Source organism: Dipodomys ordii, unplaced genomic scaffold (assembly GCF_000151885.1).
Source record: "Dipodomys ordii isolate 6190 unplaced genomic scaffold, Dord_2.0 Scaffold27, whole genome shotgun sequence".
NCBI lineage: Eukaryota > Metazoa > Chordata > Mammalia > Rodentia > Heteromyidae > Dipodomys > Dipodomys ordii.
In genome coordinates this window covers 6,207,176-6,225,695 of record NW_012267243.1, presented here as the reverse complement: position 1 = coordinate 6,225,695, position 18,520 = coordinate 6,207,176, and the positions used below count along the sequence as shown (strand labels likewise).

Sequence of the window (18,520 nt, the reverse complement as noted above, 5' to 3'; positions counted from 1 at the left end):
CTTCCTTCCTTCCTTCCTTCCTTCCTTCCTTCCTTCCTTCCTTCCTTCCTTCCTTCCTTCCTTTCTTTCTTTTTTCTTTTTCTTTTGTCAGGCTTAAACTCTGAGCCTGGGTCCTGTTCCTCAGCTCTTAAGCTCAAGGCTAGTGCTCTACTACTAGAGCCATGGTGCCACTTGCAGCTTTTTCTGCTTATGTGGTGCTGAGGAAACAAATCCAGGGCCTCATGCATGCAAGGCAAGCACTTTACCACTGAGCCACCTTCCCAGCCCTGTTTATGTGGTTTATAGCCTAAGTTTGAGTTAGCCTTCCCCTCCCCCCAAAGGACTTGAGGTGCATCATAGGTGATTTTTCAATTTTTCTTCTAATTTTGGCTGGATGTCTGTATTGATGATAGGGGTATACCTGCTGTTGCTTTCTTTCTATTTCAATTTGCTTGGAAAACCTTTTTCCAGATAATGATTGATTTTTTTGAAGGAAATAAAGGAGTTGGTTTTATTTCTAATTGATTGAACCTAAATGTACTAGAAAAATTTTGAAATGTAGGATTAATTTGAGAATGTATGACATGAATATATACTTTTAGTTATACCTTACAACCACAGAAAACTACTGGTATCGTGAACATCTGATTATAGATCTCATTACCTAATTGTGTCCATTTAAAAGAAAAGTGGTTAATCCAAACTGGGTTTTTTTTCTTTCTTTTTTCTTTTTAGATCTGAGACTGGGACATGAGCTCAGTATCTGCTACCTTTCTCATTGGCTAGAGTCATGCCTCCAATCCCTCCCTTGTTTGTTTTTTTATTGTGCTCATTATGCACCAGTCTGGTTAATTTTTTTCCTTTACAAAGCTCTTTTTCTGAAATTTTTCTTTTAACTTTTGCATATTAGTCAAGTTGTATCTAAAGAATATTTTTCTGAGCCAGGTGCCAGTGACTAATCCTTAGCTACTCAGGAGGCTGTGATCTGAGGACTGCTATTCGAAGCCAGCCCAAATGAGACTCTTATGATAAGTTAACTACCAAAAAAGCCAGAGGGAGCTGTGACTCAAATGGTAGAGCACTAGCCTTGAGCAAAAAAGTTTAGAGATGGGCTGGGGAATGTGGCTTCGTGATAGATTGCTTGCCTAGCATGCATGAAGCACTAATTTTTATTCCTTCCAAATAAATAGGAAGAGCCAGAAGTGGCACTGTGACTCATGTGGTAGAACACTAGCCTTGAGCAATTAAGAAGCTTAGGCTTCTTCTGCCCAAGTTCTGAATTCAAGCCCCAGGACTGACTAAAAAGAAGTTCAAGGATAGCACCTAGGTCCTGAATTGAAGCCCTAGGAAAGATACCAAAAAAAGGAGAGGGGGAGAGGATTTTTCTTTTCTTTTTTTTTCCCTTTATTTTTTTGTGTGTACAGAGAATATAGTACTTGAAGATTGGTGATGTCTTGGTGATAAGGGAACATGAAAACTTTTTAACAATATGGGAAGTTCATCAAATAGTTTTATTAGTTTGATACTACTAAGTACATAAGCTTGTCCTTCAACTATTTTAATTTTTTTTTCAGGTAAGCTTTTGGGTTGTGAGAGAGATTCTTCATGCTCAAACATTAAAAATTAGAGCAGAAGTTTTGAGCCATTATATTAAAACTGCTAAGGTAAGCAAAACACTTTATAGTTCAACTCAAAATATTTTCAGTGACTATTTGCTTGTGATATTTTATTACTCCTAATTTTGATACTGGAAAATAAGGCTTATTTACTGAGTAAGCCTCAAACTTTCTATCTCCCTGTTTAAGCCTCTTGAATGCTAGGGTTAAAGACATGTGCCACCATAAGCAGCTTCAGTTTTTGTTTTCTTTTTAATTGAAAGCCTATTTTCTCTTCCTTTTCCTGTATTTCTCTTAATTACCTCTTTTATCTCCTTCCTCCTTCTTTCTGAGTCACTAAATTATAGTATATGACACATCTAGATAATAGACTATTCTGAAAACCATATATAGGATTAAGTAATAAAATACACAGCACGTCTTTGTTTGCTTGCTTCTTAAATAGATCACCCCATATACTGAAAAATATACTTAATATTTCTAAAAGAATTGTATATGTGATGTTTACAACTATGTAAATAGAGAAGTTACTGTGTGACCTAGATAAAAGTATAGAAAAAAAACAGTTTGGATTTCAAGGATAATCAGCATTTAGAGAAAATTGTGAAACAGTACAGTCTACAAAAAGACAACTAAGATAAATCTGTAACAACTCCAAATTCGTAAGTTCACTAAAAAGTATTGTAATCATAGCCACATTCATCTGTTAGGATTCTTGTAACATATAACTTCACTTGTGAATGAAAAATAGTAAAGTGAACAAACCAGGCTTACAATAGTTTTATGTTGCATTTTCTTTCATCATATAAAACCAGGTATATTCTAACATTTTGTAGCACTAGATGGCAGAATTAGCTTATACAAATAGATACTTTGCAGAAGTATCATAAAAAGTGTTTTTTTATTGTGAAAATACTGTACAGAGGGGTTACAACAGAGGGGTTACAATTACATGGGCAAGATAATGAGTACATTTCTTACCAAGCATTATAGCCTCCCCCTTTGTTTCCCCTTCCCATCCCTTCCTATCCTCCCCCCCCACCCCTCCCCACCACCCAATCCTCCCCGCTATCCCCCCAACTCCCCCACACACCAAAGCTGTCATAAAAAGCTTTGAAACATTCTCTGTGACACTTTAGATACTGGGTTTTTAGCTAATTGAAATCAATTACATTTCTCATCAACTCTGAATTTCTGTTACTGTTTTCTAATATTTTTGGTAGTTAAAAAATACTTCTGAGTTTTAGCCCTCTTTCTCATCATATCACTTCATTCCTATTCAGACTTCTAGTATATAATGGCAAATTTCAAAATTATTTTTTCCTGCCTGTTAATTATCTCTATTCTGTATTCGCTTTGTTATAAAGATAGCTATTATATTCCTTCCTTTAAAAGATTATTCCACAGACAGAATCAGTAGCATTGTGTATCAACACCTGTAAAGAGATAAGAGCAGTAGGACCAAATTATCATTGGTGATAGTTGCTGAAAATGAAAACTCTTGGAGGAGTTGAGGCAGTAGTATCAAAGCAGAATTTTTTTCTTTATACTTCTTTTCATTTTTGGCATATATAGAGTATAAAATGTATTTAGTTCATTATAAATGTTTAACATTTATTTGTTGAGTGAATTTTCCCAACTAGACGATATAACTTTCCTATGTAAAGATTTATATACTGTTTTATACTTATTATTGTGTGTTTATTTGCTTTCTTTGGGTTTTCAATTAAGTGTGCCACTCTTAGCATTTTTTTTTTGCCTCAAACTTTTCTAGTAACATAGTTGGAATATTTAAAAAATAACTGATTTTTTTTAGGACAGTACCTTTGTGATATAAATATCATTTAGTATGACAAATCTGGAAATTAGCAATAGTAAATGTTGAGTGGATTTCTTGGAAAACTAATGGAGTATAGTCTTAGATAAGCGTTTCCTGGATCAGAGTATAAAAATAATATCTCAGAATGAATGAGAAACATTCAGTCAGGAAGAAGCATGAGTTCTATGAAGAGGTTTTGAACTCCATACTTAGAAAGATAGGAGTCTTAGGCAGGAGACCAGATGAGTATTCTAAAGAAACCCTTTCTTTAAACTGTAACATAAGCTTAGAAATATGACAGTATAAAAAAAGTTTGGTTAGAGGTAAATGAGAGAATACTTAAAAAAAAGAACAACAACAACAACAAAAATTCCAGTTAGAGATAAATTTATTTCCCTGAGCTGGAGAACATCAAAGTAGATATGGAAGTTTTATTGGGGGAGCCCACTTTACTTTAAACATAGTAGGTACTCTAAATGACAGATCTGAACAATGAAGGTAATAAATATATATGGAATATTACCAATTTCCTAAATTGCATGTTATCTATATTTTTCTTATACCCATTAAAATTTTTTTTCCTTCTCCCCTTTTCTTAAATCTTTAGAAGTTGTATGAGCTTAATAACCTTCACGCACTCATGGCAGTGGTTTCTGGCTTACAGAGTGCCCCGATTTTCAGGTTGACTAAAACATGGGCGGTGAGTAATCTTCCTTAGTTAATCAAAGTTAGGCTTCTGGTAAGAAGTAAAGCAATATTAGTTCTTTTGCACTTACTAAGACTAATGTTATTACAATAGATGAGAATTTAAAAATTATTATGTACTTAGTTCTCTCCTTAAACATTCTATCCGCTTTGCCATGTAATTTATGAGTAGAATCGTTTATAGCTTGTTTAGTTTTGGGTTTTTTTTTTTGTAACCTCTAAGCATTTTTTACAGTTTTTATCTCATGGGGAAGTATGAATGTTAAAAAGTTACATTTAATCAAGATTGTGCATTTAGTAAGATTGCATAACTAAACTGGGCTTTCAGAAATTTTCCTGATGTCATTACTTTTTTTTAGTTTTAAAAATAATGGAAGAGGGACTGGGAAGGTAGCTGAGTGGTAGAGTGCTTTCCTTGCATGCATGAGGCCTTGGGTTCGATTCCTCAGCACCACATAAGCAAAAAGAAAAAAGCCAGAAGTGGTGCTGTGGCTCAAGTGGTAGAGCACTAGCCTTGAGCTGAAGAGCTGAGGGATAGCGCCCAGGCCAAGTTCGGGCCCCACGACCGACCAAAAAAAAAAGAAAAAAGAAAGAGGAAGATCTGTAGTAAATAAGGAATTATGTGATGTTGCTGTATATTCTGATATTAACATATTTCAGTGTATTACTTTGACAAGAAAGATAAAAATTTTGACACATACAAATGTTTAAATATTTAATGAACATTTTGACACTCATGTTTGAGTGACATGATACTGTACACAGTCTTTCAGGTATTTTTAAATTTAGATTACACAGGTAAAACTTCATAGACTCAGCTAAATTTGTTTGTATTTAATACTTTAAAGCTGGGCACCAGTGGCTCACACCTGTAATCCTAGCTACTGAGGAGGCTGAGATCTGAGGATTGCGGTTCAAAGCCAGCCCAGGCAGGAAAGTCCATGAGACTTTCCAGTTAATCATAAGAAAACCGGAAGTGGCGCTGTGGCTTAAGTGGTAGAGCTCTTGCCTTTAGCTGATAGAGCTGAGGGACATCATCCAGGCCCAGAGTTCAAGCTTACAACTGACTGAAAAAAAAAAAAAAAGGAAATTCTAAATGTAAAGTTGTTCTCAGTAGAAACAGAGTAAAAGGGTAGTTTGTAGGGGTTTGGAGAAGCTGGGAGGTGTACAGTAGGTACAAAATTTCATTATGTGTAATGGATGTTATTGAAATTTAATAGATAACATGATTATAGTTAATAATTTTATATTTATACATAAAATTTGCTGAAAGAATATATCTGAAATGTTCCTACTGATCCATACACACAAATTGTAATTGTGAAATGATGGCATTATTAATTATATGTATATATCAAAACCCATTGTATGCCTTAAATATATGCAATTTTAACTTGTCATTTATGTCCTAGTAATGCTTGGAGGAAAGATCAATTATAAAATTTATATTGAAATGTACAGTTTTAAGAATAGTCAAGACATCCTGAAGAAGAAAACAGGAATGAGGACATGAGTACTTGCCTGTACAGATATTAAAACTATTGTATACCTTGAATAGATTTAGCTATATCTATCAACAAAGCCAAATATACTCATCAACAAGAAATGTACTCATTATCTTAATGTATATAACTGTAATCCCTCTGTACATGTCCTTGACAATAACATTAAATTAAAAAAAAATCAAATATAGACCTAGAAGTAGAAAATTTTTTCTTTATAACTCTGAAATATGGCAATGGAACTAGTATAAACTGGTGAAGAAATGAGTGGCCATTTATTTATTGGAGCTTCAAAATAGGTTATTAGTTTGGAGAAAAGTAAATTGAGCCCATATGCCATTTACAGAAATGACTATCAGATTAATTCAAGACTTAAATGCAAAATGAAAAATCAGAGTTGTTAGAAGGAAAAATAAGAATGACTATTTGGTATGGCACAAATGGATCTCTTGCTTGGTATATGTAGGGATTTTTTTTAGATAAGATGCTAAAAGTTTAGATAAGATGCTAAAATGAGAGTAAAGATGATGTGTTGGTGTATGTCAAACTATATCAAACCAGTTTTGCAATATTAAAGACTTTCTATCAAAAGATACTTGAAAACCAGGTGTTGGTGGTTCACACCTGTAATCTTAAATATTCAGGAGGCTGAAATCTAAGGATCGTTGTTGGAAGCTAGCCCTGGCAGAAAACTTCTGTGAGACTCTAACACAGGAGGTATGACTCAACTGGTAGATCATTAGCTTTGAGTGAAAATGCCAAGAGAACTTGAGGCCCAGAAAATTAAAAAAGAAAAACAATTGAAAAAACAAAGCAAAAGAAATCAGAAGTGGCACTGTGGCTCAAGTGGTAGAGCACTAGCCTTGAGTACAGAAAGGCTCAAGGACAGTGTACAGCCCTGAGTTCAAGCTCCAGGACTGGCCAAAAAAAAAAAAAAATCAGAAAAAATTTTAGATAATCGCAGTAAAGATGTTTTACAGGTGAAATAATGTGTAAGCAATGGAAATGAGTGAACTATAGCTATTTAGAACTTCATGGGTAAAACTTTAGAATATCAAAATGTTAAGTACACAAAACAGTTACCAGGCTAAGGCTATAACTCAATGCTAGAATGTGCACTTACCATGCTTCAGCCTGTGGATTCCCAACACTACCAAAATGAAAAAACAAAAACAAAAAACCAAAATGAAAAAAAAAACAGCAAACATTTGTCAGGATTGGAGACATGGCTCAGTAGAGTGATAGCCATAGAGCAAAAGTATGAGAAGAAGCTGGGTGCTGGTGGCTCACGCCTGTAATCCTAGCTACTCAGGAGGCTGAGATCTGAGGATCATGGTCCAAAGACAGCCTGGGAAGGAAAGTCCATGAGACTCTTATCTCCAATAAACCACCAGAAAACCAGAAGTGGCTCAGTGGCTCAAGTGGTAGAACGCTGGCCTTGAGCTACAGAACCGAGGGACAGCACCCAGGCCCAGAGTTCAAGCCCCATGACCACCCCCCCCAAATCAGAAGACTATAAATAATGCTCTTCAGATAAATAAAACCCAAAGAAATGACAAACCCCAAATTTAGGATAGTGGTTACTGCTTATTTCTTAAAGACAGAAAGGGAATTAGATATGGAAGGATAAAAGGTTTGTTATTGATACGAGGTTCTTAGATTAGGAGGTAATTCATTTATATTAGTTACAAAGTTGAAAATTAACCAATTTAATATAGTCATAGCAGGGACAGATAATTGTCACGATGTAAAGAATCACCAGTCTGTACCTTAGGTATATAATAAGTAAATGTTTGCTTAGGCAAATGAATGCATTTGCATATACCATTGGAAATGCATATCAAAAATGAGTAGTCTGAGAATTTTGCGTTTTCAGTGGTGACTTTCAAGTTCGTGAAGCAGTGTAGAACTAGCCAGGAACATGTGGAAATCTGTGGAGGAGTCTTCCTTCATTAATACCAATAAAGCGTTTTGAGCTTTGCCCAAAGTTTTATACTCTGAGCTACAAGCATTTTGGGACTCTGGTCCCAAAATTGTGGAGTTAGAACATTATGAAGCACATATTCTTTCTTTTTCTAAAATGTAAAGATAATACTAACAGTAGAAAAAGATTTGAAAAAAAACAATAATCCTCAACTTTCTGCTGTCACAAAGGGAAATAACCTATAATGGACAGCTAATTAGTTCTTTATATCTGTGTACTTATTATAAATAATCCTCCCACATCTCAAAATGGATTTTATTAATCTAGTTGTTCTTTATGGAAATTATAAAATATAAATTGCATATATATTAGACCATGTAGTTCTTTTACATGCCAGGAAAAGTTAAGAGGGCCAAGAAATTAGTTTCTTTCTCTCTCTCTCTTTCTTTTTTTGTTGGTCATGGGGCCTGAACTCTGGCCCTGGGCACTGTCCCTCAGCTCTTCAGCTCAAGGTTAGTGCTCTACCACTTGAACCACAGAGCCACTTCGGTTTGTTTTGGCTTATGTGGTGCTGAGGAATGGAACCCAGGGCCTCATGCATGCAAGGCAAGCACTCTATCACTGAGCCACCTGCCCAGCCCCTAAATTTTTTTTTATTGTTATTATAAAGGTGATATACAGATGGGTCACAGTTCCGTAAGTTAGGTAATGAGTGTAGTTTCTCTTTTAACAGCAGGTTTTTCTGTTTGTGTTTTAGCTCTTAAGTCGAAAAGACAAAGCTACCTTTGAAAAATTAGAATATGTAATGAGTAAAGAAGATAACTACAAAAGACTCAGAGACTATATAAGTAGCTTAAAGATGACACCTTGCATTCCCTATTTAGGTGAGTTAATGTCACTGTGTGTTTTTTATATCACTGTGTTGCTCTTTATTAATCAGTAATTTGTATGAAACTCAGTTATAAATATATGTATTCTTTTTTTAAATTTTTTTAATTTTTATTTTTTGTCAGTTGTGGGGTTTGAACTCTGGGCTTGGGCACTGTCCTTGCACTCTTCAACTCAAGGCGAGCACTCTACCACTTGAGCCACAGTGCCACTTCTGGTTTTCTAGTGGTTTATTGGAGATAAGAGTCTCACGGACTTTCCTGCCCGGGCTGGCTTTGAACCTCATTCCTTGGATCTCAGCCTCCTGAGTAGCTAGGATTACAAGCGTGAGCCACTGGCGCCTGGCTTAAATATATGTATTCTTAAGTCACTGCAAGGTTTCTAAGCTGAAGAATTAGCAGTTTTTACCTTAATATTTGAGATGTACTTTAATATGAATTAGCCTTTTGCCATTCAGGTTTTTCTTAAACTTAGGTTTACTTAGCAGTGAGCTATCTTTTAAAATGACAGTGTTTCAGCCATTTTGGTAAGGCTTTTAAGGAATGGAAGAGTAGGTTGCAATGAAGTTTAATACATTAGCTGAAGACATTGATCAAAGTTCTTTTGTAGTTGGCAGATGTTTTAATATGAATTTTGAAGAGTAGTTCAAATGGATGTTGATGGAATTGTTTGCCTGGTTGACATAAATTATTTAACTGTGGAGATTTAGTACTAAGACAATTCTATATTTTATATATAATTTGGCTAAGGATTTACCACCTTATTCTATACCTTATAGCATTTATAAATGTCAAGAATGATTTAACCAATAATGTATTATTATTTTCAGCAAAATATGAATAATTTTTAGGTATTTAAATGAAAAGAAACCCCAAATGAACTGTTCATTATATTTAATAATTTATATCTTCTAGAAAAACAAGAATTTTTTTAATTAGCTTAGAAAATGACAAATCCTAATGCTATGATATCTAACTCGGAGATCTTTTCTTTTTATTGTTCAGCTTGGTATAGATCTTAAGTTCTCTGTATGTGTTTGTGTAAATAGTCAGAGAGAAAGAATGGGAGGGAACCACTAGCAAAGTTGTTTAGTGGAATCTGGAACGGTTTTCTGTTAATGTCTATATTTTCTCTTTGGCAGTTGTGGAAGAAACATGGTTCCTCTTTTGAGTTAAAGTAGATGAGGCAAACATTGAGAGGTAGCTGTTAATTTGGAGAAAGTATTAGATCTTCATTTTGATTTCTAATGACTTTATTTCAGTTCTCTTTGTCCACATGACTTAGAATCTTATTCTTCACTGTCTTCACATATTTTACTTGGTACCCTGTTCTCTCTTTTTTGCTCAGCATGCTATTACCTCATTCTCTGCTCAAAAGAAATTTGGTCCCCACTGACCTCATAGCTCTCAAACTTCATCTTAATTTGGTGATTAAGGTGTTAGTACCAGTACCAGTATCTCTTGGGCATACCGTCTGCACTGGCTTTTGTTTTATTGCTCCTCTATCTCTGCCTTTCTCTTAAATATATTCTTTTTTTTTTTTTTTTTTGTCGGTTGTAGGATCTGAACTCTGGGCTTGTGTGCTGTCCCTCAGCTCTTCAGCTCAAGACAAGCACTCTACCACTTGAGCCACAATGCTACTTCCAGTTTTCTGGTGGTTTATTGGAGATAAGAGTTTCATAGACTTTCCTGCCTGGGGCTGGCTTTAAACCATGATCCTCAGATCTCAGCATTCTGAGTAGTTATGCCTGGCCTCTTAAACGTATTCTTAAGAAGGCATTTGTCTACTTTAAAAAAAATCTCAGTGGAGTAGTCTCTTTCAGGTTTTTCTAACCTGTTGCTTAATGACACACATCTAGCCTAATCTGTCTGTCTAGCTATTTACCTTATTCTTAGGGCATCATAACATTTTATATGCTAAACTATTGATTGAGACTAATCTATTGCTTGACTACAATAAAATGTGCAGAAATGAACTCATCATCTTTCCCTTTGTCCCAGCTGGATCCTTATCTTACCTTAGCTTAAGTGAGCAGCTCATCAATAGAGCATGATAAGCTTATTTTTTATTATAGAAGAAAGCATTTAATATTTGTTGGTTTATCTAATTAAATGATCCCTTTTGGGCTTTCCTATTGCCATAGTAACTGTTTTAGTTTCTGTTTAAATACAGTCAGTTTAAATACATCATTTGGATGGCATATTTGCACAGGTCAACTCTTCATCGCTATCCCTAGTAACTCAGCTGGCACCATTATTTGCTTCATACTGTGCTTTGTGGTGGTGGTGTGTATGTGTGAGAGAGAGGGAGGGCGGAAGGGAGAGAAAGAGAAATGAATTTTGTCCAGGACTAACTGGAATTTAACAAAACTTAACCTGTGAACCTGGTGGTTTTTTGGTTTGCTTATTTACATTTTTCCTCCCCCTAATCTGCCTTTTGGGTTCTCTAGTAAAATGAGACACATATGTGTGAGGATTATCCAAGAATTAAAGACCAAAAGAGGGAAAATGGTAAAAACTTAATGAGATGAGAAAATGAGAAGCATATACTAAAAGCATCTACATAATTCTATATTTTGGTAATCTTCACATGGTTCATCTATGTACTATTTTGCAAAGAGTTTCTAGATTGTGAGATGATGGACCATTTGGCACAAACATGATAGACTTGAAAAAAATGGAATATTTGTTAGATAAGTTAAAAATCATCCTTTTGATGTAGTGACATTTGGTTTTGTAACAAACCCACCAAGTGAATTAAGTCTGTCGAGCCAGAATTGCTTTTCTTAAGAAAATACAAAACAAATTTCTTACACAATTTACTGACTGCTTGAGTTACATCATACGCAGATGTTCATTCTTTTCATTCTTCATTTTTATGCTGAAGTGTGTTGAAGAATAAAGATATAATACCAATTTCCATCCTGTTAATTTGACTTTTTCTTCAGAATTCTTTCCCATTCATATGAAAATAGGCCAAGTGTAGTTGCCAAAAAAACTGAACATTTTAATGATGCTATACATGTCAAGGGACAGAACTTGGCTTGAAGACATTTGAAAAATAATCCTATGAAAATCGATAGTTTCATTTAACTTTTTCTTCATGAATACAGAATTTACACAATGCTATCCTTTATCCATTTTGTCTGTAGAGATTCTTAGAAAAAAGAATGTATCAGGGGCTGGGAAGGTGGCTCAGTGGTAGAGCGCTTGCCTTGCATGCATGAGGCCCTGGGTTCGATTCCTCAGCACCACATAAGAAAAAAGAAAAAAGCCGGAAGTGGCGCTGTGGCTCAAGTGGTAGAGCGCTAGCCTTGAGCTGAAGAGCTGAGGGACAGCACTCAGGCCCAGTGTTCAGGACCCAAAAATAAAAAAAAAAAAAAGAATGTATCAGTTGAAAACATGTATATATAGTACGTAGGAAAAGGTCAACCATTTGTTTCTTAACGTGAGAGAAGTGGTCCAAACTGTTTCCTCTGCTAAAATATTAATCGAAACTACCCATTCTTTGTGAAGTTTTAGACAGGTGGGATAGTTGTTTATGTAATAATAAAACTCATTTCTACACTGCTGATTTATTTATAATTCAATGTGGATTAAATTAGAAGTAGAAGAAATATTTTTTGGCTTTCCACTAGTCATCCTTTAAAAAAATTGTATCTTCTCTTTTGGTTTGCATTCAAGGTAAAAATTAGTCAGCTTGGACAATATAGTGAAAAATTCTTAGAACAAGGATGCAGTTTGTCTAGAGAAGCATAGCTTTGGCAGATCTCAAGGAAAAATGTTTTATATGAGAAATCATTGCTTTAAATCTGAAAATCATTAACAGCAGTCATTTGTTCTTGTCATTGGAGAAAATTTTAAGGGTTTGGTTTGAGAAGTTTTGCTTTGCTACAGAGAAAACTAGAACAATACAAAAATATTTGTATAAAGCATGGTAAATACTCTTATTTTCTAAACCTTATTTCTATGTAATGGCTCAAGCAGATGAGAATGCTAACTGGGAAAAAGAACATAGCTTTTAAACTATGAAAAAATAAGCAAATTGTTGCAGTATGATCTTACTTCCTATTAAGTAAAATAGGATATTATGGTTAGTTTTTGTAAAATCCTCTAGTCATTCCGTGGGATTTATAAAAACTTGCCCTTATAATACAACTTTCTCCTCTTTCTCTTTTAATTTTCAGTTTGAAATAATCAGAGAACTAGAGGTGTAGCTCAAGTAATAGAGCACCAGCCCTTAGCAAAAAAGCCATGCAAGGGCTAGGAAGGTGGCTCAGTGGTAGAGTGCTTGCCTTGCATGCATGAGGCCCTGGGTTCGATTCCTCAGCACCACATAAGCAAACAAACAAACAAAAAACTTGAAGTGGCACTGTGGCTCAAGTGGTAGAGTGCTAGCCTTGAGTTGAAGAGCTGAGGGACAGCATCTAGGCCCAGAGTTCAGGCCCCATGACCAGACCAAAAAGAAAAAAAAAAGCCAAACAAGACTGCAAAGCAGTACTGGCACAAAAGTTAAATTGAAAAGTAGAGTAAAATGTAAATTAAAATGAAGTTAGGTTAAGACAAAGGGAATCTTTATAATCTGCAGTATTACCTTCTACCTCTCTGAAAAAATATATACTATCTTTTGTTTGTTTGTTTTCCCCCATTAGTGGGGCTTGAATTCAGGGCCTGAGCTTTTTCACTAAAGGCTAGTGGTCTACCACTTTGAACTACAGCACCACGTCTGGTTTTCTGGTAGTGAATTGGAGATAAGATTCTCATGGACTTTTCCTGCCCAGGCTGGCTTTGAACCTCAATCCCCAAATCTCAGCTTCCTAAGTAGTTAAGATTATAGGCATGAGCCACTGGCACCCAGCTTTTTGTTTGTTTGCTTGTTTTTGCTTTTTGTTGGTCATTGGGCTTGAACTCTGGGCCTGGGTGCTGTCCCTCAGCTCTTCAGCTCAAGGCTAGCGCCTCTTGAGCTCTATAGTGCCACTTCCGATTTATTGGAGATGAGAGTCTCATGGACTGTCCTGCTTGGGCTGGCCTTGAACCTCGATCCTTAGATCTCAGCTGCCTGAGTAGCTAGGACTACAGGTGTGAGCCACTGGCATCTGGCTTGCCCAGCTTATACTATGTTTTATTTCTAAATTTTGCTTGATTTGTCTCACTGAAGAGTATACAAGAGTATAAGCCCTTATTTGCCTTCTTCAAGGCTTCATAGCATATAAAGTAAGCATTCAATAGTTATACCTAATTAAATGATCTCTCTCTGGATTTTCTCATTATGCTGGAAACTTATTTTTTTCTTCCTTTCTTATTTATTTGTGTTGGTACTGGGGCTTGAATTGAGGGCCAAGATGTTCTCCCTTAGCTTTTTCTTTACAAGGCTAGTGGTGTTCTACCACTTGAAACATACCTCTACTTCTGGCTTTTTATGGTTAATTGGAGATAAGTCTCTCAGATTTGTCTGCCCAGTCTGGTTTTGAATTTCATTCCTCAGATCTTAGCCTCTCAAGTAACTAAAATTATGGGCAGGAACCACTATTACTTGGTATAACTTTGAATTTTCATTTGAATATAATGAATGGATTTGTACGGGTCAAGTTTTTAAATATCCTAGTTTATTTTTCCGCACCTCAGCTGGCAAACCAGCATTTGCTCAGCACTGCTTGGTGCTCAGTTCCTAACCAGGAATTAAATGGACTGTTGCTGCCTCTATAAAACTTATTGGGGCTTTAATAAGAGAGGTAGAGGTTAGTATCTTTATCTCCTGATTGACTCATTGTCATTTATTGACATTGTCATCAGAAGCATGAATCTTTTTTTATTATTATTATTATTTTTTATGTCAGTTGTGGGGCCTGGACTCTGGGCCTGGGTACTGTCCCTAAGCTCTTCAGCTCAAGGCTAGCACTTTACCACTTGAGCCACGGTACCACTTCTAGCTTTTTCTGCTTATGTGGTTCTGAGGAATTGAACCCACGGCCTCATGCATGCGCTGAGCTACCTTTCAAGCCCAGAAACATGAATCTTTGCATTACATTGTTAAATAGTTGGCACAGTTGATGAAGATTTCAAAACCTATATAAATTTATAGTTTTTTCAGACTATCTGAATTATTTTTATTTTTCTGTTGTTTTTACATACAAAAGACAGGGTGAATATTGATCTCAAAATAGATTTAAGTCTTATATTAGTTTTAGAAATTTCTACTCACCCATATACAATTATTGCCCAAAATGATAATTCGTAGTAGCCACATTTCTGTTTAGGTAATTTCAACGACATTCTAAGGCTTTCTTCAATTCTGTATGGACTAAAGGGACTTTTTCCTTTTCCTTCACTGGCATAAGTAAGAAAACACTGACAGTGATTTCAAAATACCTAATGGAAACATCCCATTGGCTTTTAATATTTTCAAAGATTTCCATTTCTGTTTATTTAATTTGTTAGACAGTTTATATTACAGATTACCAGTTATTTTGATTATTTATTTGTTATGTGGTATATGCTCATACAGCAATGGAATGTGCTCAATTTCTTTTGGATCCTGAAAATGAGCTCTGATCAAATGGCAGCTAGCCCTAGCTTTTTCCTTAGCCAAAATAACATCCCTATTTTCCATTATATCACTTCTGTCCTCTTTTTTTTTTAACCTGACTGTTCTCTATACTTAAAACTCCTCTATAATTTTTTTGATATATTTTCTTTACTTTTGACTAAAGATACGCGATATGAGTAGAAGATGTTCATGGTGTTTTTTGTTTTTGTTTTTGTTTTTTGTTGGTCATGGGGCCTGAACTTTGGGCCTAGGCACTGTCCCTGAGCTCTTCAGCTCAAGGCTAGTGCCCTACCATTTGAGCCATAGCACCACTTCCAGCTTTTTCTGCTTATGTGGTACTGAGGAATCAAACCCAGGGCCTCATGCATGCAAGGCAAGCACTCTACCACTAAGCCACCTTCCCAGCCCCTGTTCATGGTGTTTTAAAGAACTTACAGTTTTTCAATAAAATAGAAAGCAGCAGGCTGGGATGTAGCTTAGTGGCAAAGCACTTGCTTAGCAAGTATAACATCCTGGGTTCAGTCCTCTGTTTAAAACCCCCCCTCCCAAATAAAAGAGAAAGCAGCTTTACACGCCTACCTGCTAATCAAAAGCAGCATCAGATTCACCAAATTTAACAGCTTTGGTGGTGGTGCTGCCAATTACCAATACTAATAAAATATGCAAGATTATTTTATAATCTTTTTGAGTATACACTACCAGAAAAATAATTTTAACTTAACATTAATTTAATCATGTTAGTAGCCAGGCACTCACTGGTGGCACATGCATATAATCGTAGTTACTCAGGAGGCTGAGATCTGAAGATTGCTGTTCAAAGCCAGCCTAGACAGTCTGTGAGACTCTTAATCTCCAATTAACCACTCAGAAAACCAGAAGTAGCACTGTGGCTCAAGTGGTAGCACGCTTGCCTTGAGCTGAAGAGCTGAGGGGCAGCACCCAGGCCCAGAGTTCAAGCCCCACAATTGACAAAAAAAAAAAAAATGTTAGCAACACTCAGCATTTAACTAAATGTGCCTGATACATGGTACTTTACATATATTGAATACATAACAATATTATAAAATAGATGACTATGTTTTATGGTCAAAGAAACTGATGGAAAACAGGTTAAGTTGACTTGCTATACATATGTATATTATGACTTTTATATGAAAATATTACATTAACATTGAAAATTTTTGTTTAATTAACTTTGAGTTTATTCATCATTTCCTATAACTTTATATAAAATTATAACTTAATAATAGTTAACTCTGATCAAATTGAAAAGTGAGATTATTCTTAGCTAACATTTTTTTAAAGAAATTATCATCTAAAAAAATCTCAAAGTGGTGCCTAATTTGAACAATATCCAGAATAAGAATTTTTAAAAATCTACAGGCTTCATGCCTGTGATTGCAGCTACTCAGGAGGTTGAGATGTAGAGGATTACAATTTGAGGCTAGTCCTTCAAAAAGTTAGCAAGGCCTTATATCACAAGTGAAGCAGATGCTGTGGATCACTCTGTAATGCCAGCTATGAAGTCTGAGACTGACCCAAGATAAAAACAAAACCAAAAAATATAAAACCAAAAAATTACAAAAAGCAAACAAGTACTAGAGGTGGCACAAGTGACAAAGTACCTAGGAAGCTCAAAGTCCTGAGTTAAACCCCATGTACAAAATTAAAAATTAAAAAATCTGCTTTAGTTAAAGTTTGCTAGATGTTAATGCTCTTCTATTTTATACAGCCCAAAATCTTAAGTCTTTTGAAGGATTGATAAATGAAAGTGTCTGATAAACTAACTTGAAGGTAAAGTTATGAGTTCATTCTTAACCACAACTAAGACAATTTCTTTTTCTTTTTCTTTTTTTTGGGGGGGGGTCTGGTCATGGGGCCTGAACTCTGGGCTTGGGCACTGTCCCTCAGCTCTTCAGCTCAAGGCTAGCGCTCTACCACTTGAGCCACAGTGCCACTTCTGGCTTTTTTCTTTTTGTTTATGTGGTGCTGAGGAATCGAACCCTAGGCCTCATGGATACAAGGCAAGTGCTCTACCACTGGGCCACCTTCCCAGCCCCGACTAAGACAATTTCTACAACTCTGTTCCTAGGTTACTTGCCAAGTTGGTAAGTCAGTCCTTATATGCCATACAAGTGACCTAACCTATTATCTTCTAATACTTGATTTAGACTGAAACTCCTCTCACTATTCTTACCTTCACTTCCATTTTTTAAAAATTACCTGCTGTAACAGCTACATTGCACTAAGGTTTGCAGGTAAAGGTCATGGATCAATGTAAATTCAAACCTATAAATTAAACAAAGTGTCACTGATTCAGAAGATGTTGCACTAAGCTTTCTGGGAAACATGCAGCAGAGCCATAGCTGTTCTATGTCGGAGAACAGAATGGGTCTGCTGGCTAAAGCAGTTAAGCATTCAGCCTACTATTCTAATTTGTATGTGAAATGATGTATTCTAAGCGAAATTCTTAAAATGTCCTGTCCAGTAAATGGATACCTCTGTGAACTTTTATTCAGTTAAGATTTAGAACTGTGTGATGCCTAATTCCCCAAAATTCCGTAGCAGATTTTTTCTCCCAATTCTGGGGGTAGGGTGGGAAGAAGGACCTCAAAAGTAGTTTTAAGATAACTAGAGCCATGTGCCCAGTGGCTCATGCCTGTAATCCTAGCTACTTATAACATAACTGTGGTCAAGTGGTAGAGCGCTAGCCTTGAGCTGAAGAGCTCAGGGATAGCCCCCAGGCCGAGTTCAAGCCCCATGACTGACCAAAAAAAAAAAAAAAAAGATGATAACTAGGTAAAGTGAAGAACAGTAATCTAATAATCAGGTTGCAACTTTTCACTTTCAAGATGTGATACCCGAAAAACTTGCCTTGATGATGAACTTGAATTGTTCAAATAGTTATCTTCCCATTATACCATTCTTGTCTCAGATTTCTTTTAAATTTTAACTTAACAAGTGAATTAAAGGAATGTCAGCTCTAAGCAATGAATTTATTTCTGGGAGACAGGTATGTTATAAGATCCCTAATAAAGTTGCAAAGCATTAGGACCTATGTCCTTCTCTCCTTCCCTCCTTCCTATCTTCCCTCACTCGTCTCTCATTTTCTTGTATATATTCCTCTGTCCCCAACCCCCTTCATTACTCTCTCCATGAAATTAGAGTTTGGACTAGCCAGGCCTCTGTGTTTTTTGCTCTGAAGCAATTGAATCCTCTATATTGTAAAAACATCTTGAACAATTCCTTGACATTGTTTTAGTGTCATCTGTAAATATACACAAATGCTACTACAGCCACCCAAGTTCTCTGCCTTGAATAGCAATGAGATTTTTTCCCCCCAAGTACTGGAGATCAAACCCAGGACCCCTTACTTTCTAGACAAGCACTCTACCACTGAATTATGTCCTCAGTCTGAAAACAAGATTTTTTTCTAAAATAAAGATTGGTAAGTTAGGAGAAAAAGAATAAATAAATTCACTTAGAATGAACTATATAAAACATTGGCACTTTGGTTGTAGAATTATATTAAACAGTATAA

The 18,520-nt window shown here is 35.7% G+C and overlaps 1 protein-coding gene across 5 annotated transcripts in view; it reads left to right on the top strand.

Moving 5' to 3' along the window:
- Nucleotides 1–18,520, top strand: part of Ralgps2 (Ral GEF with PH domain and SH3 binding motif 2) — a 122,002-nt gene that overhangs the window by 46,509 nt on the left and 56,973 nt on the right. For all 5 annotated transcript variants that reach the window (XM_013015670.1, XM_013015667.1, XM_013015669.1 and 2 more), the window contains exons 6-8: nt 1,554–1,643; nt 4,022–4,114; nt 8,303–8,429. In XM_013015670.1, coding sequence (XP_012871124.1) covers nt 1,554–1,643; nt 4,022–4,114; nt 8,303–8,429 — 310 coding nt within the window. The remainder of the gene's footprint in view (nt 1–1,553; nt 1,644–4,021; nt 4,115–8,302; nt 8,430–18,520) is intronic.